Genomic DNA, 26,308 nt, shown 5'->3' on the forward strand with positions numbered 1-26,308 from the left:
GTGTTTTATTTGTTACACATCTTACGGTTCCTATGAATGTGTGTGATACTTAATAAGGGTAAAACATTTAAAATTAGAATGGAAAAAAGGGAATTAAATTTGGTGGGGAAGGCATGTCTGAAGAGGTGGGTTTTGAGGGTGGTTTTAAAAGAGGAGATGGTGGGGTGCAGCCTGGATGTGAGTTGGGAGTGAGATCCGTAGGGAGAGGGCAGCAACTGAGAAGGCTCTGTCACTGAGGCCCTGAGGCTATTTCAGTAGTCAAGTCTGGATGTGATGAAGGCGTGAATGAGTGTTTCTGCAGCAGTGTGTGACAGTTTGGGTCGAAGGCGGGCAATGTTGCAGAGTTGGAAAAAAGTCTGTTTTGGTGATCTTTTTTTTATATGTGGGGCTGGAAGGAGAGGGTGAGATGAGATATTCTTTATTAATCCCCAAAGGGAAATTGAGGCGTTACTGCAGCATAACGGGATGTGAGGTCGATGGCTCCAAGGTTACGGACTAGGGTGGAGAGGGTCACGATGAAGCCATCAATGTCGAGGGAGAAGTTTTGAGGGGAGCGTGTGAGGGAGTCTGGATCAGTGATGGGAACGTTATTGCAGTTGGGTTTTTAGGACGTTTATTTGCATGATTGCATCCATTGTTTTTATGTCAGGCCGGCAGGTGGTGAGGGTGGAGAGGGTGGAAGCAGTGATTATTGAGGAGGGGAGGTAGAGCTGTGTGTCGTCGGCATAGCAGTGAAACTGCTGGTGGCAAAGGATCTGTACAGGAGGAGGGCACATGTAGACAATGAGAAGGAAAGTATAAGCTTGTAGACCGGTTATTTACTGTATCTCTTCACTTGACATGATTAAAATATACTGAAACAGCCTGCTGCCTGGTAGCATCTAAGTTTGCCTTTTCTATGGCTGTTGCAATATGTTAGGTGTAGGCCTATTTGTCAAGAAAACATCATTACATCAAAGCAGTGAGTTAAGAATAACTTAAAACTTGTTTTTTTTTATTTAGTCAGCATAACATCCTCAGGAAGGTCACTCTTAAGTCTAGTTTGCGGTTGCACACCAGGAACAGTCTTTTGTCGCTTACATCATTCTTCATGATTCAAGCTAGAGGAGAGAGAGACCCAGATAAGCAGACATTGTTTGCGGGGCTGTGGATGCTGATATCAACTTCAACCGGTGTGTCTGATGCTATAGGTACTTCTAATGTATGTCCATCCATACCTCCAGGCTATGATCTGACTCTAAACACTCTCCTGTGCCCTGATAGTACAGACTTAAATTCACAAATATACGGTAGCAACCCATTTTGTGTCTCCAACACATTATTAACTCTTTTACCACTTCGAACGTTAACGCTCGTCCCAATTCTGAACGCGGCTCAAAGCCAATACGAACGCTCGTTCTTTTACCTTATTTGATGACTGTAAGCTGATGAGGGGTCGCGCGGGTGTGTACAGTAAAAACATCTCCCGTAATGCTGCTTTCAAATCTCCACCACACGTAAACATCAATGATGTCCAATTCACTTCCTGGCTGTTCTCTGTGGACCTGATCTAGATTATGCATTTCTATGCTCTGAACGACAGAAAGAGGGGAGGGCCATTTCACATCCATTCTTTGCATAAGGCTGCCCTCTGCCACCAGCTTGGCTAAAGTACACATATATTAGATCCAATGGAGAAAAAAAAAGTTTGGAAATAATCAATAGATCTTTTTCTATAACATCGCAAAGGTAAGCTGCTTTTTGTTGGCACCAGCCCCAATAAATAAATAATAAATCTGGCAGTAAAACTGTATATACATAAGTAAATATTCCCTTCTTATTTTTTAACCCTTCTTCTATTTTTAACAAGGGCTTACTGTACGTTTTTAATTAATAATGCATCTAAGACACCAAATGTACTCTTGTTTTGGGTCTAGAGCTGGAGAAGTTGGTGAACGTCTGCTACTGACTACTTCTGGAAGCTTCTGGCAGTGCTGAAATTGTATAAAGTGATATTATAGACTTTCCCTATTCAAGCATCTTAATTTTAATTTAATCTGCCTTGGCCGGGTCCTCCAACAAACATAATTGGCAGTGTTAAAGAAGTTGGAAGGGTATTGTGTCCTTGTCATTGCACTTGGCCATGGTGCCTGTTCAGTTGGGAGGGGATCTGGGGAACCTCAACAACCATTGGTATCGATTATTTTCTTAGCTATCATTCTATTGATTACTTTTTCAGTGGTCACATGTCCAATTAGTGAAACTGACAAAATTACTGTCAGGTGGGAAGACCTTCTTAGCAATTATTACATGGATTACTTTTTCAATTAATTGAGAAGCGCATTTTATCTATATACCGTATGTGACTAGGTCTGGTACTTTGTTCCTTATGTCTGCATTGGTCATTTTTCTTTTTTGTACAGATTATCCAAGTACAGAGTCTAAGCTTTCATATGATGTATCATTTGTTGGAATTGGAGCATATTTGAAGAAGTTATGGACATTTTAAACTTGTTGCACCATAAACCCCAAAGTGCTTAAAAGGCCATTTGAATCCAAGGAACATTTTTACACCTCTAAGTAGCCAGAAGTGGGTGTGACAATGGGAGGGACAATAGGTACTTACCTACACCCCTAAATCACTCCCCCCAAGTCAAACCACACCCACAGTGGTATAGCTGTCAACTTCAAATGTACTTTTATTCCACTACAATTATTTAAAACTACTATTTAGTAGTAGACCTGTGGTAATATATTGTGCTATAGTGCTTGCAGCCATGTCAGAAATAGTGGCCAGTGGTCTTTTCTACCTCCTCCCCTCCTTATATGCTCATCCTGTCATTTTCTTCTTTTTGTAGTTTTTATTTTTCACTAAAATAGTGTATTACAAAAGTACCTACATTTTATAATTAAGTAAAAGTATCAATACTGCAATGTAGAATCACTCTGTTACAAGTAAAAGTCCAGAATTAAAAAATGTACTTGAGTAAAAGTACAAAAGTATTGGTATCCAAATGTACTTAAAGTACCAAAAGTAAAAGTACAAAAATGTTTGAAAATAGCAGATCTACAAGCTCACAACGCGTCGCACCGCAATGCGTTGTGAGCTTGTAGATTGGCTATTTTCAAATAGCCTTGGTATAACATAGGGCTAAAGTGGTTCATGTATGTTTTAAACTTTAGTTATTGTGATTTAGCATTATTGGGCTAAATGTAAAGACGCTACGCTGCGCCAACCGTGAATTCAACACAATCTGCTGTTGAGCAGTTTAACCAATTTGCTACGTACGTCTACACAAACGGTCAGATCACAAAGATAAATTGCTTAGTGAAGGCTCACGGATGTCACCATAGGGTACGCTCCAGCAGAATGTCCCGTAATGATCGTATTATTTAACGAGGAGCATTTTAATCCGATCGGTCGGCGTTTCCTTAAAAAGGTATTAATGTATCTAAGTGCAGTACACCTCGCAACCGATGGGGTCGCATGGCTGAAAAACAACAGAAAATGGCATCTGATCGGATTAAAATGCTGTTTATTAAACAATACGAAAGATACGGGTAATTCTGCTTGAGCGTACCATACTGTGACATCTGTGAGACTTCAGTAAGCACTTTATCTTTGAAATATGAACGTTTTTGTAGACGTACGTAGCAAATAGGATTAACTGCTCCACACCAGGTTGAAGTGAAGGGTTATTACGTGAGCAACACCGTAACTCGAGCCCTATCTAAATTGGTCGGGCTAACTGTGCCAAATGTAGCATAATCAGTGTTTGTGTAACTTCAGTCAGAACCATAATCTGATGGTTCTGACAGACTTAAACTCCTCGCGTTGTGAGCTTGTAGAAGAGCAACAATTCCAGTTGTGTATACGATGCCTGCAGTTAGCGCTAGCTAACGTTAGCGTTTGCCGTTAGCCACTGCTTCTCATAATAAACAGCCAGCGTTAGCGTGTAGCTAACGTTAGCTTCCCATTAGCGCCGGCTGTTCCATTACGAGAAGACATCATCGCTGCGTCTCTGTGTGCCCGATAGCGACTCGGAGAGTCGGATCACGACGTATAAATCAAAAAATAAATCCTTCCAGAATACTGTCTTCTGCAAACCAATAACATTAGCGAGATGAAGTTAGTCACTGAGATGTGTTTACACACTAGAGAACCAGATGCACCACTGTATGGGCGGTGCTCAAAGCGTGAAATACGAGACAATTACTTTTCAGATCGCTATCTCTCCTCCCCCAAAAACCACGTACAGTTTCTTCCAAAAGCAGCCTAGTTTAACAAATAAAACTAGCCATTGTAATACCTCAAAACAACTATCTTTTGACACGAAACCCTTGTTATAAATTCGAACTTGTGTGAATTTGAAAAAAACGAAAAATACAAAAAACGACTTTGACTTCATTTTCTCACTTTTCTGCCGTTTTAAAATTGGCGACATTAGGACGGTTTCACCAGCCTGGGACACATATGTTTACTATTTATACATCAGCAAAATCTGTTTGTAAAACGGTGTCGTGCAAAAATAGGCGATCAGCAACTCACAATGCATTACATCTCGACATGTTGTAAGCTTGTAGTTCAGCCTTTTGTGTTATTGTTGCTACTGTATTCATAAATTAGCTGCTGCACCCCTATAGTGGCGGCATGTGATGCAACACAGATCAGATCACAGTGCACGAAGGCAGAATTGACAAAATTGGGGAGCAAAAGGAAATAAATAACCAGTTGTTAAAAAACAACAACAGCAGGGATTCATCATTATTAGTATTTTAAATCCAATAGAGACTCATTAGCTACACATTTGCAAAAAAAGCAGACTGTAGTCTGGGGCTGACTTTTAACTAATGCTTTGATCATCAGCACTTTTGCCTGTCCCGCTGAGGACTCACACTTGACTAGTTTATAGCACCATGTTCCCCCACATTAAATATTTTGACAGTATTGTAGAATCAAAGTTGAATCAGCTTTAAACGAACATAAATAGGACTTTTTTAGTATGATGCTGATGAAAGAACGTGCTATCAGAATGATTATGAATGACTACATGTCTACATACATGCTGTAGCCACCTGAAAGGGTTTTTCAAATCTAATAAGCAACCTGTCTTTCTACAGCCTCGCAACAGCCAGACTCTCCCAGGGGAGAGTCTGGGAGTTGTCCATAGACAACGCATTACGCGATGACATAGTTACTTACTTTGACTGACAGGTCCAGTCAGTAGCCACCAGCGCATCAAAACATCGTCGGCAGAACAGCAAATACGTCTTTTCCAGACAGAAATTCCAAAGGTGCAAACCAGGCCTGGCATTTCGTCATTTTAGAGGCAAGGCCACTTGGCCTTTGGTGTTGTCCATTTCTTTAGGGCACAAAGGTCAAATGCCAGGGCAGGAAGGCCATCAAATAAAACACGTTTTAGTCAAGTGAAAGAATTTGTTGAATTTAAGAGTTAGGCATGATAACCTAATCTGCAGTGAAATAGATAAATGATGGTATTAACAATCTGATCCATGCTCAGCCCTGCACCAATCAAAGTCACTGGATTGGTTTAAAGATGGGGACTCTGGGGAGTTGAGATTTCAGAATCACACTGGTGTCTACATGACAAGAAAGAGACACCGGTGTCAACTGTCTACATTTTGACAAGAAAGAGACAGAGGAGAAAGTGGTACAGTAAGCTGGGGCATTAAGGCCACTGTGGCCTCAGGTTATGCCATTGGTTTGAGGGGCACAAGGCCAAACTGAGGGCAACGGCGGCCATGGCCTTCATGGCCTCCGTGAAATTCCTGCCCTGGTGCAAACTGTTCGTTTTTAAGTTATGAGATGCTGTTGATTTCAGATAAAACTTCGCTTTATGCAGCTTTTATTTGCGATTTGTGAACTCGGTCGGACATGGGGTCCGCCATGTTTGTTTACAAAATGCGAGAGCTGTAGTAGCCGCTCGACCAATCAGGAGCGCTGTGAGGCGGGTCGCTCCAAATGCAGCCATTTGATTGGAAATTAGAAACCCAAGTTCTAATAAAGAGGCTCGATGGGAGGGACACCAGACCGAGAAAGGAAGCACATTGGTGATGACGTAGCTCGGGATGGCCTGCGAGGATAGTCTTTCTATGCTATCAGACTTGCATTTCTTTTGAACCTTTCTTGTTTACACAACTAGTGGTATCAAGAAAGCCCAAAGAGACGCCTTCAAAAACTAGAAGAATAATTGAAGTACAATTGTTGTACTGAGTACAAAGTACCTCCATATGCAATTCTCAAGAAATGTAATTTCCAGCTGAGACATGGCTGATTATGTCATTCAAACCGTGACCTGCTTTACCCAAAGGTTATCTCTTCAGGGCAGCCTATTGATGACTCTCACAGTCTCAGAAAGAATGTGACACCAAGTTAATTATCTCTTCAGTGCACCCTACTGATATTTCCAAATTTCCAATCAGAATCAGAATCCAAACAAGTTTCAGGGACATTATGTCCTTACCTTCTCAAGTTATTGTGCTCACAGACAGACAAAAGAAGCTGAAAACATAACCCTAATTCCAATACCAAATTTAAGTGGTTACATGCAGTACTTAAAGTTTGATTGATGTGTCATCTTGGAATCACTTATTGTCCCATATACTATAACAACATCCTTGTATTGGCTGTTATCCCTCCTCTCTCTGCCATTGTTGTCTCTCTTCACTGACCCGATACAGTGGACATGCCAACAAAATACTTAGTGTGAGTTCTTGTATCATTTCCAGAGAGGACCCTCAGAAACTGGATGCTTTCATCATGGATAAAGCACTGCTGGACTACGAGGTCTCCATCGATGCAGACTGTAAGACACTCACCGTTGGAAAGCCCTTTGCTATTGAAGGTAAATCAACACAGAGGATTAACACACATTACTGAGCCTATGGAAGCCTTGCAACAGAACACATTTCAGACTTTACAGAAATGACTGATTTTAGGGAAACATTTACTATAGAACGTTAACACACATACTGTAACTGACTTGGGAAATCATTTGCCATAGAAGACCATTAAAATACATGAGTTTAGGGAAACATTTGCTATTGAAGAAATGTGATGTAAATTCTATATTCCGAAATAGGTGCTATTGAGACCATTTTTAATTAACTTTTTAAAAACTTTTTTTAATGTATTTTTCTTTCTTTTTTGATGTGCTACCAACGATAAAAAAGGAACATTAGCTCACACTCTGCTTAGATGAGGGAAACCAATTACTAATACTGTTACTAATTACTAATGTACAGATGGGGGGATGATATGTAGATAATGTGTAGTGCTTAGAAGTAGGGGAGCACATCTATACCGCTTTCCCCCCATCTACAGCAATCTCTTTGCCAAAAATAGCCCATCTACAAGTTCACAACAGAAAGAAGGAGAGAACGATTTACAAGCCAAGGCAATATAACCTTTAGTGCAGATGGAACCTTTGGGACAGAACGGAGATGCATCTGTGAGTGGTTCCGTCTCATTACCAAACAGGGAAGGATTTTCTAAATCTGTCACACTTTGCGAACATGCTAACAGGACCTAAGGTACCCTCTGACATTTCTAATTAAACGCCTGTGTCTTTCTCAACCGTGATGTTTGGTTATTAGCATCGACAGCCTTGCTAATGGTCACCCTGTCCCTGACAACGGTTCTCTTTACTCTTTACACACAAACGGCTAAAACCAATTGAAAAAGGACACCGTGCGAGGCTGGGATATTGAAATCGACACTGAACTGTTGCCCAGCGAGCAATAGTTGGCTATTAGAAGTCGGTCTAAAATTGGTCCAAAATTGGTCTAAAAGTGAATGTTTTTAGACGTCTAAGCTATTTCAGTGGCTAATCAATGTCTAATCTAAGCTTAGACGTCTAAAAAACGTTACATTTTCGACAAATTGTAGCATTTTTCGAAGGGTTTGGACGTTTATTAGACATCTAATAGCCCGGATAGGAATGTCATTACATTACATTATGTGATGTCTGTAGAAAATAAGCTTTATGTTGATGCCAAAGAATAATTGCTAAACAATTCTTTACAACTGTGGGTCTTGTGTGTTTGTGTCTACATAGCAACACTGTCGGGCAGAAAACTTGTATCTCCAAGTTTAAAATTTGAATTTTTACATAAAGTAAAGCCCTGCTTCGTCATACAAAACTGTTGCACAAAACTAGTGCAAATAGCAGATCTACAAGCACACAACGCCTTTCACTTCTAAATCTAATTCTAATCTAATCTAATTCTAAAAATGATAAACACAAAACAAATGGTTTTGGACATAACAAGGTTTCCACCCGACAACAACGACGTGTCTGTGTGTGTCCTCCTTCCCCCAGGCTATGGCATTGGCCTGCCCCAGAACTCTCCTTTCACCTCCAACATCTCAGAGCTGGTCAGCCAGTACAAGTCAGACGGCTTCATGGACACGCTGCATGATAAGTGGTACAAGGTGGTACCCTGTGGAAAACGCAGCTTCGCCGTAACCGAGGTAATTAACACCCTGCTCCGGCAGTGTACATGTAAAAACAGCACTCGGAAAATGTAATAAAAAAAGGTTGTCGGGGTGTGTGTGCGCGCGCGCACACACACACACGTGTGTGTGTGTGTGTGTGTGTGTGTGTGTGTGTGTGTGTGTGTGTGTGTGTTTGCGTGCGTGCTTGCGTGCGTGCGTGCGTGCGTGCGTGCGTGCGTGTGTGTGCGCACGTGCACAAGCCTGTGAGTGTGAGTGTTTTTGTCCTGCATTTCCTATTCAACACTCATATCGTTTTACAACAGATTTTCAAAAGGATTTTTCTCCACACCCTGTAGGGACACGAAACTTAATGAGAACTATGTTCACAAAAAACAAAACTTAAAAGATGCTACATAACAACAAACAAGCTTCGCTTAATGAGCACACAAAGGACTTTTGCATTTCTGGTCAGGAACAGTGTACTGTTTGGAGACTGGCTCAGCCTGTTGGTGCACTGACCCTATGCTCTTAGTAGACTGGGATCAACTTAGCAGTTTTCTGATCTGATAGGATATAACGTCACCAGGCTGAAAAGACACACTCTGCCAAAGCCAGAGGCGTCAACAGTTTAGGGCCTACCCATAACATGCATGTTACTGTAGCTCATCTTTCACTCCGTTTTTCACTCACCTTTGAAAGATCATAGAACAGGGGTCTTCAACGGTTTCGGGCCAAGGACCCCTTAGTTGAGAGACAGATGAAGCAGGGACCCCCACAACCTTATCATAGATTCCATATAGTTTCATCGTTTGACAGCACAATCATCAGTGTATTTTGGATTCATGTCAATTTGTGTTTTCAGATATTAAAAACTTGAACCTCTAATGCTGTACTTATAAAACTTGACCTTTCACTCTGTAGTTAGTCTGCTCTTTTTCACCTTTACACCAGAGCTCGAAAATAGCCGATGGGCTTAATATTGATGACATCAGGGATATCCATATATGGGCATAAAAGGGATTCTGTTAGAGTGGTTCCCATGACATCACAGTGATTTCAAAGCGTGATGTCAGAGCAGCAAACCCATAGACCACGCCTGACACTGTGGTTCCCCTGACACATCACTGTGACATCACAGGTGACATCACATGTCACAGTGATGTGTCAGGGGAACCACAGTGTCATGCGCGTGACGGAGATACGGTCAAGCTGTGACCGTTCACATATTAAACTGCAACCTATGGTCGCAATAATATGGAGATAAAAAGTATCTGCCTTCATGTCAATATGCAGTATGTGCAGCTATGGACAGTTACAGCTTACATCGTGGCAGTATCTTTTTGTTTTCACCACTTAGGAATAACAATGTTTGTTTCAACAACATTTGCTGAAAGTCAAGTCGTCCAGCCAACTATCTGCTCTCACTGTTCAGCGCTCTTCCGCACAATGCAGTATACGTTCTTCTTCAGCCTTCAGCCTTCCCTCTCGATATTACCATATCCTGCAAATCTACGTATGTGTCACATGTCATCTTCGCTCTCTCTCTGTCATATCTTTCCTGACTGTCCCTCCTGTGCTGGCCAATAAAATGCTCATTCCTTAAACATAATCTTTCAAAAGGCAGAGAATGCTGCAGCCTGTCCCCTGAGTTTCCAACCTGTCTAAATTATTCCATGCCATTCGTCTTCCTATCTATCACTGCACCCGCTCAATCTGGCTGCTCGTATTGGAATTGAAAACCCTCTCACTTGGTGAACAAGGCCACAAGGAAGCCACATGGCAATAGCTCTGGGCCATGCTACCCTGCACTGTGGTCCTGTCAGCCACTACGGTTGCCTTCTCCATGGCAAAATGGCTGACACTTCACCTGACCATTGTTTGTGTCAGAATACCACTCACCACCACCCCACCCCTCTCCTGTCATCATGACTTTAAAATATACTGTAACCTCTGTACCTTAAGTCATGAACGTAACAAAATGAAGGGTAACTATTACTTTGCATCATTAATTTCAAGACCACTTTCTAGCATAGGCTTCAGTGCTGAGAGGACAGGCACCATGGTTGAATGCTGATAGACAGTGCAAATAGCATAGTGATGCTGCAGTGTTTTGTACCAGTTTAACCAACTACTGTAGTAGTCAATACCTTTATTCTTATCTCTGAAGAATGACAATGAAGATTTTTTACATAGCGACTAGTGAGAGGTTGAAGAATGTCAGCTTGAACTGATGGACATGCATGTCATGCAACTGAAATGTCAATTGTGCTCTTGTGATTTTCAGAAAATTCACAGTATCTTGATCAGTATCTGTATCATGGTCAGTAGCATGGTCAGTAGTATCCTGTCAATATCATGGCAGTATCATGGTATCATGGTTAGTCAGCACGGTCAGTATAGTGTCAGTATCATCTGGCATTTATTTTAGCTAAGATGTTTTGAATTGCTATCGAATATTTTAATTAAAATGAGATCGACCTAACAGTTACGGTTTGTGTTCAGTTTGGCAAAAACGTCTTACCTCTTCTAACTTTGTGCTTTTTTTGTTAATTAATGCCGTGAAGCAACACATTTTCAGCTTATAGATTATCTGTTTTTGTATTTGTTATAAAATAAGTAACGGTTTTGGGGGTTTCCAGCAAGAATATAAGGTATGGTTTGACAGAGCCAGTGTTAGGGGTCTATACTTTACCCTCTACACCCACAAATTGTCGATCTACAAGCTCACAACGTGTCGCAATGTGACTGTAGATCTCCTATTTTTGCTGAATGTTCACACCAGAATAATTGGGTGGGGCGGGGATAAACAAAAAGGAAAAAAGAAAACCCCAACTATGGAAAATACGAAGGCTGATGGATTGTCTAAACTGACAAAGACATATCTACTGTCACACAACCAGCTCTCTGTCAACCCCAGGAGGGGAAGTAATAAACTAGTCCACATAAATGATTCATTACTCCATTAGCATTTTTAAGGTCACACGTTCTCTTACATAACAATAATTTGACCTTACTTTACGGGAATATTGGAAGTGTTTCTTGATTTATTTATTTGTATTATTTTGTGATAACATATAGAATTAACCATCCCCTATTGATTTGGTTACCATCAACTGACAGAGAATGAGATAGACCAAATAGAAGATTTATGGAGTTGTCTTATTACATCATACAGTATATCGTCGTTGTCGGGTGGAAACCATGTATGTCCAAAACCGTTTGTGTTGTATTTATCATTTTTAAAATGATTTAAACTAGTGAAAACAGCCGATCTACAAGCACACAACGCCTCGCGCCGCGAGGCGTTGTGTGCTTGTAGATCAGCTGTTTTCACTACTTTTGTGCGATGGCCTTATGATGAAGCAGGGCTTTACTTTGCCAAAGAATATACAAATTTGAAACTTGGAGATACGAGGTTTCTGCCCGACAACGACGAAATACTAGAAAGAAGGATATGAAAGCTGAGAGTGTGTGTGTGTGTGTGTGTGTGTGTGTGTGTGTGTGTGTGTGTGTGTGTGTGTGTGTGTGTGTGTGTGTGTGTGTGTGTGTGTGTGTGTGTGTGTGTGTGTGTGTTTAAATATTACACAAAACACAGGTCATGAGCCGGGCACGAACCATATATGCTGTGGTGCACATTGCTTTAATCTGCTGATCCACGGAGGAAACCCCATGGTGGGGGATTTCTTTTTTGGACAGAGTAAAAAGCTGACCTAGCTTCTTTGGTTTTTGATGTCAGGCAGTTGGGCATTATACAAATTATATAAAATGTCTTGTGTCCCCAGCTTCCGCTATGGCTTAAGCTTTGGTTCTGTGTCTGTGTGTTCGCAACGAGGAGGGCGACAGGTTTTTCGATTCTCTGGGAAGTGAAGACTGAAAGCTGTTGTCAGGCCGCATGAAACGGCAACTTCAGAGCTGTTAAGCCTGATTTATGGTTGGTTGTGCATGGTGTTGTGCACATGGAAATGTAAAGCTCACAGCTTGTAGATGTGATGGGGCTAAAGAAAAATAACACAATTAAATATCAAATACTGCCTCAATAAATTGAATTTATGAAAAGACAAATGTATTTCTATGATAAATAAGCCTATGTAAATTTCATAAACTCCTCCCCCCTGGAGGTGGGCTTCATATATGCACAAAAAGAAGATCTTCAACCTCACAACACATTGGCGTGGCAGAAGATAATTCTGGGGTTTATAAACCAAATGTTAAGGATTTAGCAATCACAAAGAGCATTTTCACCAAAGTTCAAAAAGCTGGGTCAAGTATTACAGTAGGTTATCAATTGCATCTTGAAGGCCAGTGTGGCTTAAAAGATAAATATGTGGATTGAACACCAAAGTTTTGGGATTCGAAGCTCCCAATGGAACATTTTCACTAGGCAGACCACATTTTCACTGTCAATCAAAATGCTAAAAGGTGGATTAAGTATTAATTTTCAATGAATTCTTTAAGTTCTTGTGGCCCAAGAGATAAATCAAAGATTCACATGTGAAAGGTGATGGGTTTGAATCTCATGATGACATTTTTCACTGTCCATTTGAATTCTAAAATGTGGGTTAAGTATAACATTCCCGATAATTCCTTCATGCCAGCATGGCTCAAAAGATAAATGAAAGGTTTGTGTACCAAAGGTTGAAGGTTCAAAACTCAAACAACACAAAAGATCGATTCAAAATCAAACAACCCAAAAAACTGCAAAAACCTCAATAAAATATCCTGGATTAGGTCAAGTGTCAATGGGGTAAAACAAAAAGTACACAAACATGCAATAATGAATCCCTCAAAAGATTCAAACAGAAATGTGAAATATAATTAATTTTTACATTTATAATTAAATGTAAATTTAAGTGATCCCTGACTAATACGACAAATATGCCTTAATACATTATAATTGTCCTCTATAACTACAATGTAAAATTAAAAACACCTCAATTATTTTATTTATTCTAGAAATAGCTAATCTTTCACTCAATAGGGGAAATGCCCGTCGCAAGTTGATGATGTCATAAATGTCAAGTGTGATCTATCCCTATGGAATTTATGGCATGCATGTGAAAATAAAAACAAACTTAATACTTCCTATGGTTAATATGAGCATCAAATCAATATTTCAAATGTTTTTGTGTTTTGTTTTTTTGCACATGCATGCCATAAAAATGACACATGACATTTATGACATCATCAACTTGCGACAGGCATTTCCCCTACTGAGTGAAAGATTAGCTATTTCTAGAAGAAATACAATATTTAAGGTGTTATTAATTTTACATTGTAGTTATAGAGGACAATTATAAGACATATTTGTCGTATTAGTCAGGGATCACTTTAAACTCCTCCACCCTCTCCTACCGGAGCTAAAAAAGGGTGTGACGAGGGAGGCGGGCTGCTTTCATGCATTTCGCCTTAAAAAGACCAACGTCAAAGATTTTCAAACAGTCCGATTCAAACCCACAACCTTCAGGTTGTGAATCCTCTGCTTTACCACTGCACCACCAGGCTTTTCACACTATTGCAATTTTGGAGGTTATATTTAAAGTAGAAAAGAGCGGGCAGGTCAACACCTCTAATAGCTGGGTTAAGTATTAGGTTGTCAGTTTCATACCACAAGATAAATATGTGGTTTGTACATAGAAATTTTAGGGTTCAAAGCTCCTAAATGAAGATTTTCACTAGCCTGGGTTCCAGCCCGACTGAACTCCACCCCACGACTAGGTGTGTGAAAGAGGCTGGCAAAACCAGGCATCATTTTCACTATCCATCCAAATTCCAAAAGGTGGACTAAGTATTACGTTTCAGAGGTTTCTTAGGAGTTGTTGTGGCTCAAGAGATAAAGCAAAGGTTCACATGTGAGAGGTCACGGGTTCTAAACCCATGATGATTGTTTTTCACTGTCCATTTGAATTCTAATAAAAGCTGGGTTAACTATGACATTCCCTATAATTCCTTCATGCCAGCATGGCTCAAATGATAAATCAAAGATTCACATGTGAAAGGTGAGGGGTTCGAATCTCATGATGACATTTTTCACTGTCCATTTGAATTCTAAAATGTGGGTTAAGTATAACATTCCTGATAATGCCAGCATGGCTCAAAAGATAAATCAAAGGTTCATGTACCAAAGGTTGAAGGTTCAAAGCTCAAACAACACAAAAGGTCCATTCAAAATCAAACAACCCAAAAAACTGCAAAAACCTCAATAAAATATCCTGGATTAGGTCAAGTGTCAATGGGGTAAAACAAAAAGTACACAAACATGCAATAATGAATCCCTCATAAGATTCAAACAGAAATGTGAAAAGTAATTCAATTTATAATTAAATGTAAATTTCTTAAACTCCTCCCCCCTGGAGGCGGGCTTTATCTATGCTCCACCCTCTCCTACCGGAGCTAAAAGAGGGTGTGACGAGGGAGGCGGGCTGCTTCCATGCATTTCACCTTAAAAAGACCAAAGTTGAAGACTTTCCAATAGTCAGATTCAAACCCACAACCTTCAAGTTGTGAGTCCTATGCTTTTCCACTGCACCACCAGGCTTTTCACACTATTGAATGGTTGGAGGTTATATTTAAAGTAGAAAAGAGAGTCGGCAGGCCAACAGCTGAAAAGACATAGCAAACACCTCAACCCCTGACAGAATGCCTGAATCTACTAGATACACCCTCTTATGACCAGGGTTCATATAGGCTTTAGGTTGTTCTTTAAAACCATCGTATTAGAACACCCAGATTTACACTTTCATTGAAAGCAAAATTTGTTTAAAAAACGTAGAAACTTAGTTTCAGGTGATCAAAACTATAGCAGTTTCAATGTTTTTTGTTAAATCAAGTGCATTTGCAGTTTTCACTTTTGACAGTTGAATACAAAATATGACTAATGTTTGCAACTAGTTTCTCATTGTGGTATTATAACCCCAGTTTCATTGATTAACTAAATTAAGTTTATTTGAGAAAACTTCTGAATTACGTTGCTTTGAAAAGGTAGACACCTCCTCTGGCTCTGGGGGGTGAAAACATGACACACTGAAATAATGCTACAAATTGAAACAAGTATTTTTCACACTAATCATATTGTCATATTACTGACATTGTGTCCAATCTGCTTGCAAATTGATACATGATCAAGGCCTAGAGGTCAGATATTCCATGGTACTGACTTACTATGCTGGTGACTAAGATACTGTGTATGACACTAGCTATGGATTATGGCAAAGAGTTGCTTCTGTGGCAGCAGAACTATGTTAGTGGCTTGTAAGCTCACGGTTTGGGTTCTAGACCACATTTTAAAAATTCACTCTCCATCTAAATTCTGCATGCTTTAGACTTTTACTTTGAAGTAATTTGTAGTTTTTGAAATATTTAACTTTAAGCACCGAATGCATTGTCAATGACAATGGCCATTTAAAAGAGAAAGAAATGAGAAAACCCATGAGAGCCAATTGCTCAGATGTCAATGCTAGGATTAGAACTCATGACCTTGTGATAAGAAGCCAGGATCTCTTCCAACTGAGCTACCCAAACACTCCTACTCACATGCCCAGTGTCATGGAGTCTATTGATTAGACCACCACACCATCACTACTACCACACTTTACAAATGTGTCTTCGTACTGTCGAAGTGTTCTTATATGTTAACTGTCCGTTAGTAAAGTTAAATTGAAATACTCCAGCACATTTTAATTTCTTTCTGTAAAAGGATAGCTGGACATGCAGAGTTCTTTATGAATTAATCCAGCACCATTACCTGTCAGGAAACGGGGAAGGACACAGTTGCCTGATGGTCCTCAAGTACCTTGATGGAATGGGACTTGAACCTGCAAATTATCTGAAGCAGAGGCAACAGATAAAGCACACCACACCATTGCTCCAAGGCACCTTTGGACCCTCTGCAGGTGTCTTGTGCTTTTGAGTTGTTCTTTTTATATTTTGACAGTACAATGATGGCAGCCCTGATATACGTTATACTGTGTGTGTGTGTGTGTGTGTGTGTGTGTGTGTGTGTGTGTGTGTGTGTGTGTGTGTGTGTGTGTGTGTGTGTGTGTGTGTGTGTATGTGTGTGTGTGTGTGTGTGTGTGTGTGTGTGTGTGTATATATTAACAGGTTCTCACCCCTAATGCTTCATACAACCGACGCTATCTTAAATACTGAATGCTTCTCACCATAGACGCGGACGGATTGCCTAATGTCTCAAGGGTTAGACGCATTGGGTGGTCTAAGAAGAAAGAAAAAAAAGGAGTTCCTGATGCGGGATTCGATACCGCTCTGAAGGCTTCTTGGTTTACCAGCCACCCGTCGCTACCGTTCACGCCACTATAAACGACGGAGCGGCGCCGATGACCCCCGTGAGTCGCCACCGAGGCGAGCGATAGCGAGCCGAGTTGCCGCGACGAGCGGTGGGAACGGCGCATGAGCCGACTCAGCCGCGTTACCGAATTACGTGCCGTTATGGACAGAATAGTAAATCTTGACCAGGGGACTGCTTCCGCCTCCGAATGTGGCTCAAAGAAGGGACTACGTTATCATTCCACGTTTTGTCAAAGATAAAAGCACAAAAAAAAAGGAACTTCCCAGTCACTCTGGTTAGCTCAGTCGGTAGAGCATGGAGATACAAATCCAGGGACCGTGGTTCTATTCCCCGTGACGGCCGTCAGTGAAAAATATTCCAGGAAACACATGTCAGCGCATGCGTACTAAGACTCTGTCTCGTCCAAAAACTCTCCGTCCCCGTCGCACCCTAGACGCAATAGTCACTCCCAAAACTTCATAGGGGTAAAGGAAAGCAAAGACACGGCGTCGGGAGGGTGAAGCAAAGGGAGTGAGAAGGTGTTATATATATATATACCAGCCAGGATATCTGGAATTATTTTCCCCTGCATTCCTTGGATCAAACCGCGACTCCCCATATAGGCTGTGCGTGGAAAATCTTGTTAGTAAAAATGGTCCCAGTCTGTATGAACGGTTCATGCCCCACCACCTCTCCACGCTTGAGAGCCACACATCAGGCGACTCAGCCAGCATACCAGTATATTGTCTGTTCCATGTGAGCGTGAGGACAGGGGTTCAAATCCAAACCTGGTCTATGTTTGTCCTTTCTCTTGCCTTGGTTTCCTATCTGTCTATATCGAATAACCTATATGTAAAGCATAAACATGTAAACATATAATGTTAAAAAGAAAAAGCTGATAATCACTTGCTTGATCAAGCACCACTTAGCTTAGTCTACTCTGCATCAAGTTTGGAAGTCAACATATGAAAAGCTCACAGAGTGCTGTTACAGCAGCATGTAGCTTAGTGGACGGAGAGCTTGCTTCATATGCAAGGTTATGGGATCAAATCCTGTTATTAGCAAGAGGGAGTCAAATTTTGAGTGCCAAGTCTCGAAGGACAGATTGAAAAGCTCACTTTGTGGGTTTTTAGGAAGGGATACTAATGGTCCACCGGTCTACATGCCCTTTAAGGGTGTGAGGTGTCATGGGTTCGAAGCTGCGGGTGTGGTAGATGAAGAGCTGTACATTCGATCAGTCATATAATGTAATACTTATCAGTAACATATCCTATACTTCTATAGCATGAGAGAAATGTCAGTGTTATTTTGAACATTTTCTCTCCAAATCCCTATTATGCCAAGTCTTAAGTCACACACATGCAGTCAGTAACACAGACACTGTGTGTCTGTGATCATATACAGTATTTCTTTCTTTCTTTCTTTCTTCTTTTTTTTTTTTTTTTGCAACGTTAGTTTTATTTTATTTTATCGAACATAGCCGTTCTTACAGTGTTCAGGCAGCCCCAGCTTAATGCACGTTAATGTCTTCAGGGGCTGCTGCCCTGGTCACCAAGCTCTGGGGGGCACCAGATGCCTGGCCAAGAAAACAAAAAGAAAAAAGAAAAAAAGACTGTGGTATTGCAAGTTACAGTGCCAACATCTTATCCTACGCATGCACCTGGATCCTCTGGTATGCAGTGACCCGTATCAGCTTTGGTAGCAGCAGCTATAGGCCCTGAAGCACACTATCCAAAACACCACAACACTATTAATGTCCATGTCCAGTTCTCAGATCCGTACTCACTCAGCCCCTGGTTGAACCGTCTCGCACACTCTCTTCTCCTCCAGGCGTGTTAGTTGACCAGCCACAGACCACCTTGAAGTTATTGATGTTAGCTTGTTTTTGGTAGTTACTGAGTGAAGCTCCAAACAAGCACTTTGTGCCAATCTGTGAGGTTTCTGAAAAATATCATCCATTTTCAGATGGTGGGTCCGCTGCCAAATACATACAATTTGGTGTCCGTCCTTGTAGGGTTTTCTGAAAAGTTGTTTGTTACTGCTGTTGGTAATGTTCTTGATGTGGTGTATTGCACTCAGAAAAGCATAATGTCAATTGACGCTTGTGCGCCATAGCAGCTGATTATTGGTTAGTAGAGTAATGTGACCAATGAGAGCACTCCCCTGTTAGGCATTATGTAGAATTTATAGTGAGCTAGAAAATGTTTTATTATAAGTGGTAATTATGCATCTAATCTTTTTTCCTTTTTCTTTTTTTTTACCTCTGTCCCTACATCTCTTTCATGACTGCCCTCCACCCATCTGCCCTTCTATCATCACTCTGTCTGACTCGTGCTCTTCACTCCTGCATCTCCTCTCTTCCTGTCTATCTATGATGCTTGCTTTCTATCCCCCCCTCCCTCCATCTCTCTCTCTCTCTCTCTCTCTCTCTCTCTCTCTCTCTCTCTCTCTCCTCATCCGTGTCCCTCCCCTTCCTCTTGCTGACTCCATCTCTCATGTCTTTTCCCTTGTCTCAACCTCTCACTTTGTCTCTTTGCTGTCTTCCTCCATCTTTCTTTTCCACCTACATCATCATTCATCCCCCCTTCCCCCCCTTCTCTCTCTCTCTTTCTCTCTACAGACATTACAGATGGGTATAAAGCACTTTTCCGGCCTGTTTGTGATGCTGTGTGTGGGTGTAGCCTTGTCACTGGTGACCACCGTGGCCGAACACATTGTCTATAGATTCGTCATCCCAAGGGTCAAGGAACCACGCTTCAAATACTGGCTGCACACCAGCCAGGTATGCACGAAGGCACACACGCACACGAACGAACGCACGCACGCACGCACACACACACACACACACACACACACACACACACACACACACACACACACACACACACACACACACACACACACACACACACACACACACACACACACACACACACACACACACACACACACACACACACACACACAAAAGACAATTTCTGGGGTGGTCTCTGATTGTTTTGAGGAAGGACGGATCAATGCACCTCGGAAAGATTGAAACTGGGGACCTCAGCTGAACTCTTCTCTTACCTCCGTCTCTCTCATTCATTAAAACACAGAACACACACTCACATGCACACAAAGAAATGTATGTTGAATACTGATACGTTGTGCATTTAAAAGGACATAATACGTTGAAGGATGACTTCACCACTTTTCAACCTATCTTCATGTCGTCGTTGTCGGGTAGAAACCTTGTATGTCCAAAACCTTTCGCTTTTATCATTTAAAAAAATGAACTAAACTAGTCACAGTTCAGAAACCCTCATCATCGATGATGTGACTGGTAGGTGGGTTTCTGAACTGCCCACACTTTTCTATTTTATCATGAACATTAGTGAGGACCAATTATAGGAAAGTTTTTATTGAAAAGTAGTGAAGTCGTCCTTTAGTAATACATGAAAAACATTAACATTTATTATAATTATAACCTGTAATCATTTGTGGCTTGTTTTCCAGAGGTTACACCGAGCCCTCAATTCTGTCTTCACCGATGACAAGATACCAACCATCACCAAGCCAGAAAAAAGGTATCATCTACTTCCAATTCAAAGTCAATTAGATTGCAAATTAATTGCAGAGCATTCATTATTAGTTATTTAAAATACATAGTTATGGCAAGTTAACAATCTGTTGTCCTGGTTCTTTTCTTTTCCTATTCTATTCTCTCTTGCTTCTGTGCAATGTATATTAGGCTTTCAGTAGTTTCATGGATAATCTAACATCTAACCTACTCGCTCAATTGACCAAACTGACGGGAGTGTAATTAAACTCTGTGTGTGTAGCACCACATGCAGATCCTGCATCCTGAATGTAGTAATTCTAAAATCAACGGGGGCTCCCTTACACATTCATGCACATCGCCCTTGATTAGTATCATGTGAAGAGTGAACGACAGATTAGTAAAACGCATCATCATTTTGTTACCCAATTAAGGGATTCTGGATCCAACCTTGTATTGTTATGGGAATCTAACACCATCCGCTGTTAATATGGATGTCTGTTGCTCACTCCACCAGTACACATTTTTGAAGTGGATTCTGGTGGGTTTGAAATTACAATGAAAAAAAAGTATGAAAAGCATTACCTTGGTATACCTTGATTTCACCATTACTGTGAGTACAGCACATGCCAAGAGTTTCCCTTAAACCATTAAAGTCTATCAGCCCTGACAAAAAAGGATAGTCATTTTGTGTTTAAAGCAAAATGTGCGCATACTGCACATCCTTTTAGGTTCAATTACACGTAAAACACCCAAGGCAATTGTTGTACGAATGAAGCACAACCAAAACACACATACACGCGCGCACGCACGCACACACACACTCAAGACAATGTCTGGGGCACGCACGGCGCACGCACACACACACACGCACGCACGCACGCACGCACGCACGCACGCACGCACGCACGCACGCACGCACGCACGCACGCACGCACTCACGCACACACACACACACACACACACACACACACACACACACACACACACACACACACACACACACACACACACAGCTTCACTTAAAATGCACACAGGCACTCTCTAACATTGGGTAGCAGGCTACATATTTTTGGAGCACTTGTGAAAATTAGCGGGTTGGGAGTTATAGTGACATCAATTAACATCCAAGTAAGTAGCAGTTAACGGAGCAGCTTTTAATCTGGAGCTAAATGAAATGGTCAGAGTCTGTTGGAGAGCAATTATCAGCTCTGAAAATTGGATGAATAATCGCACGTTGACATAACCCCAAACTGTTTAAAACGGAGAGAGCGAGATGGAGAAAGGGAGAGTGTGAGAAAGTCAGACGATGTGGGAGGGAGAGAGAGAGATCGAGAGAATTGGAGAAAGAAAAAAACAGAGCGTGTGTGAGAGACAGAGAGATAGATTTCTATTAGTAATGCCTAAGAGCTATTTTCTCATTTGTGTTTTTCCAAGAACTGCATTGAGTGAAATAGTGTTTCAGAACCATACAGCACTTTAAACACAATATCGTCGTTGTCGGGTGAAAACCTTGTATGTCCAAAACTGTTCGTTTTGCATTTATCATTTTAAGAATAAACTAGTGAAAACAGCCGATCTACAAGCACACAACGCCTCGCGGTGCAAGGCGTTGTGTGTTTGTAGATCTGCTGTTTTCACTACTTTTGTGCGACGGCCTTGTATGATGAAGCAGGGCTTTACTTTGCGAAAGAACGTACAAATTTGAAACTTGGAGATACGAGTTTTCCACCCGACAACGGAGACGATATGCAATGCCTCATCCAAGGGCATTTCAAGAATGACAGCAGTGTTAATTATGTTTTTTCTCTCTCTCTTTTTCTTTCTGTCTTTCTTTTTACGCTTCTCTGTAGCAGCCAGAAATTCACCAATGGTCATTTCTCACTTGGCATTAATACAGCATCAAGTGGAAGGTTATTGGTTTTCAAATTAGATGTACGATGCCAGAGGTAGGACTGACAAAGTAGGAACAGATGAACAATCCTAACTGTCAGTTATTATGTGCCTGAAGGGAAATAACTGACCCAAGTGAGTTCACTGCCGAGTATATTAGCCTGTGTTAGCCTTTGTTAAGCAAAGTAACTCCTTTACTTTATTTTAATGAATTGCCTTCCCTTCTACTCTATTGCATATGCTATATCACTGCCATACGAAACACCACACACTGTGAAATACTGGATTTATGCTTTTGCACTGCGGAATTGGAATTACTCAAATATATGTTATAATTAGGAAGGCAGGGCCATGCGGAGGATGCCTGTGGTAACGAGGATAGATTACCTACTCTGGTATAATTATGGCCAGTCAGTTGAACTTTGGAGAATACCGCCTCACACTCGGTCAGAGAGTCAGAAACCATTACTGTCATATTGTCCTGTATCCTGCCAGAACCTGGTATCTCCGCTCAAATAAAACAATGCACACTGTCTGAAATTGTCAACCGGTTGGCTTGATTGCTGCGTGGTAATCAAACCATTTGTTCTCATGTGAGACAAAATAACTCAGAAATACCAGTGACAAGACCAATTTGAACTGTAGATACATTTTTTCTTTTCTTTTTTGTTTTTTACAGAAAGGGTAGAAAAAAGTTCAATTCATGGTGTAGCCCCTTTAATCATGATTTCAAAACGGGTCTTTTGACAGCTGGCAATGAAGTATTCATTGCATGGTTGTCTTAGCAATATTGTATAAGAACAGATAACATTATGTTGAATAATGCTGATGTTATGTCTTATTTGTGAAGCATTTACTTTTTTTCAAATACATCTATTTGTGAAGAATTCACTTTTTTCAGATAAATCTCTCAATGCCCTTAGTAATAACATTGGAAACATTTTTTCCAGCTATCAAATCTAGAACAAAGTCTAATATGTTTCTAGCCTTAAAGTTACTCGTACAAATGTAAATTTCTTCAGAAGTCAGAAGACGATGAACCAAACAATCATAGATACACATAACAAGAATAGAAAAAAATACTCTGTCAAATTATACGTTTTTAGCTTTTCACCACAGTCTGTTTACCTGGGCTAAGCATGGTTAAGGAGGGTTCCCAGCAGCAGGCACATTATTGATTTAATTTATTTCCCCCATCAATAAGCATGCTTTTACGATGATTGCTACTCACTAATTATTTTCTTCCAGATATTCCCCATGTCGAGAGGCCTTGTTGAGAATAGCTTACAGTATAGTAGATACCGTACAGTATGGTAACACTGGAGCACTCCATTTGCTTCAAAGATTTAAGCACAAAATATTTAGAAAATAACCAATAGGAAGATCACAATGGGTCACAATGCAACTATTATGGCACAAACTAAATAATATAGGCTTATGCAAGTACAGTACCGTACATACATTATGTTGGCACAATATAATGTACAGTACGGTACAGTAGTTAAATTGGTTACTCAGTTGCAAACAAACACCTTTCGACCAAGTGCATTTGACTCTGAGAGCACCTGTCATCTCTTATCATCTTATTTAACAAAGAAATCCAGCATGTGGTGTCGGTGACCATTTCTATAATTTGATATATATTTCTGAATATCAGATATTACTAATGGTGTCTTAGGAATGGTGGCATCATTTGCAAGTCACATATCGTTGCTGTCAGTTGGAAAACTCCAAAATCTTTCCTTTTTTATTATTATTTTAAAAACATTGAAAATTGTGAAAATAGACAAACTACAAGCTCACTGCGTCACAATGCGTCACATTGCGCCGCGTTGTGAGCCTGTAGATCTGCTAATTTTGCCAAGCCTACCGTGACACTCTTGTATGATGAAGTAGGTCATTCATTTATGAAAAACCTGAAAAGGTTTCCATGCTCAGCACAATCTAAGTCGGTCATTGGAACCCTGTGTTTGCCTTTCATGAGCCAATCTGTGTAAATGAGGTGTGTGGATCTAATTAGCATTTTTGTTGTGTCAAGTCAGCGTAGTGGTTTTACAATCTTCAAAGCCATTGGTATTTTCCGTAAAGGAGTAGTTCTCCCCCAAAATGACTTTTTTTCTATTGATTAGTCACGCCATGGAGACTTAAGTAATAATAATATTGTTTGTCAACCTATGTCTTCAACAGAAAGAGTGGGACACGTACACCTTTGTGTTTCTTGGAATTCTGCTTGGAGAAATCTTGTTCCATCAGTCCAGTACTACTTAAGAGACAGACACTAAAAAGACAACCTTACAGTGGTTCTCAAAGTAGATTCCAGGGACTCTGAGGGTTCTTTTAGGGGGGTCTAAATTGACCCATACAACTCTGAGAGTGTACAAATGAAACCATCCCATTTGTACACTGTCAGAGTTAAGGGGAGACCTTGAGAAACACTGAACATGTATATGAATCTGTCTTTCTGTCTGCCTGATCTCCAGGTGCAACGAAGGCAACAACCAATCAGCGTCCTGGAATCGCTCAGAGTCCTCCCACTGCAACAGGCGCAGGATCCTCCCACAGGAAGTGCAGCAGAATGACCTGGAGCGACTTCCCTCCCAGGAGCTCCTTCCTCCTCCTCCGCCTCCCTCTCCCCTGTCTCACTCCCGCTCCCTGACCAAGCTGGACAAACACCTGCCCCTGGTGACCACCTCCAACGGCCGCTCTGACCTGCTGGGGCTGGGTTTGGGGCAGGGCCCGGGGTCGTGTCCTGGACTGGGGGTTGCACCAGGCCAGGGGGGCTCTGGGCAGGGCCTGGCCCCAGGACAATGTTTGGGACTGGGCGTCGGAGACTGTGGCCCTGGCCTTGGGGTTACCGTGGGCCGTAACCCACTGGTTCAGGAGCTGTCAGAACTGGAAGGACAGATTCTCATAATCAAGCAGCAGCTGCAGTCGGCCATGAGGAGGAAGAGGGAACTAGAGATGGAACAGTACCAGTCGGCGAACCAGCCGACGAACCAGGCCAACCCGCCCGTAGCGAACCAGTCCAACCAAGCTAACCAGTTTGCTCAGTACAGCCAACCCCACCAGCAGACAAAATCACACACCAACACTCCTTGAGTTGGGAAAACTCCTCTGTTCTAGAGGAGTTTGGTTATAACTACAGACCGCAAACAAGGTCCTAAAAAAATGGAGCACTGATGCTAGATTCTCCCCGGAGTTCTAGAATCAGAATCTCCTCAGGGCTCTGGAACTTAGAATGCTCCCAACTGAATGTTGGTTTGAAATGTTCTCCAGGGAATATAGCTCTCTCAGACACAAGGATTTCCAGTCGAAAACTCCTGTGTGTCTGGATCTACTGCTAGAGGGTTTGTCCATGTTTGGAAAAGAGCAAGCCAGGGAAACTGAACTCAGACCATGTCCGAGGCCCTCACTGAGCTGGTCACTTCCTCCGATGGAAGAGCTGTGCATTCTCTCCTCTACATCCCTTCGTCTCAACATTCTTCTCCTTTTCCACCATCTCTAATACTTCTCCCCATTCTTTTCACCTCTACATGTTTTACTTTCCTTTTCTTTTTGAGTCCTCCCATTCCTTTCTGTTGCTTCCTGTGTGTCCTCTCCCTGCAATGTCGTCCACACATTTCTCTGCAGGAGTATTGATCTTTCCATGAACACGAAGACACCTAGACATAAAGGCACCTTAGTATTTAAGCTTGATGGGCTAACTCACCTGAGTATGACTTCCATGTATTCTCAGTGTATAAACCCAGCCAGCTACACCTCTGTATTGTTTGCGTACTGAAGTAACAGTGTCAGCACTGTGAGAATTTAAAAAAAAATAAACAAAAGAAAAATGCATTGCTAGTTAATTTCACCAGTGATGCCACAGTATTTTTTTGATATTTGACAGTGCATTATCTATTGGTTTGGCTTGGTCTTAAGGTCATAGTTTTTTTTTTTCTATGGGAGTTGTAATGTTGGCCGTTACAGTACAAAGATCAACAGGGGGGTGATCTGAGATAATATGCTTTAGCAAGACAACTATATTCTGCAAGAATGGCTCATTGGCATCTCATGGTGGATTGTTGGAAAATGCCAAAAAACCACTCTGTTTTTATGGACCTCAGTCTGTACTACTTTTCTCCTGCACTTCAATCCTGCACTCAAAAGGTTTTGT

General features: G+C 41.3%; 1 protein-coding gene across 1 annotated transcript in view; it reads left to right on the top strand.

The window, feature by feature from the left end:
• The window catches only part of grin3a (glutamate receptor, ionotropic, N-methyl-D-aspartate 3A), a gene marked incomplete at both ends in the record, with an annotated part of 104,371 nt that extends 79,120 nt beyond the window's left edge, over positions 1-25,251 (top strand). Inside the window, 5 exons of the mRNA XM_080743535.1 lie at positions 6,730-6,845; positions 8,322-8,473; positions 19,339-19,500; positions 20,217-20,287; positions 24,633-25,251. Coding sequence (XP_080599661.1) covers positions 6,730-6,845; positions 8,322-8,473; positions 19,339-19,500; positions 20,217-20,287; positions 24,633-25,251 — 1,120 coding nt within the window. The remainder of the gene's footprint in view (positions 1-6,729; positions 6,846-8,321; positions 8,474-19,338; positions 19,501-20,216; positions 20,288-24,632) is intronic.
• Between the last annotated feature and the right edge of the window lie 1,057 nt (positions 25,252-26,308).

Source organism: Nannobrachium achirus (genome assembly GCF_963921795.1).
Source record: "Nannobrachium achirus genome assembly, chromosome: 15".
NCBI lineage: Eukaryota > Metazoa > Chordata > Actinopteri > Myctophiformes > Myctophidae > Nannobrachium > Nannobrachium achirus.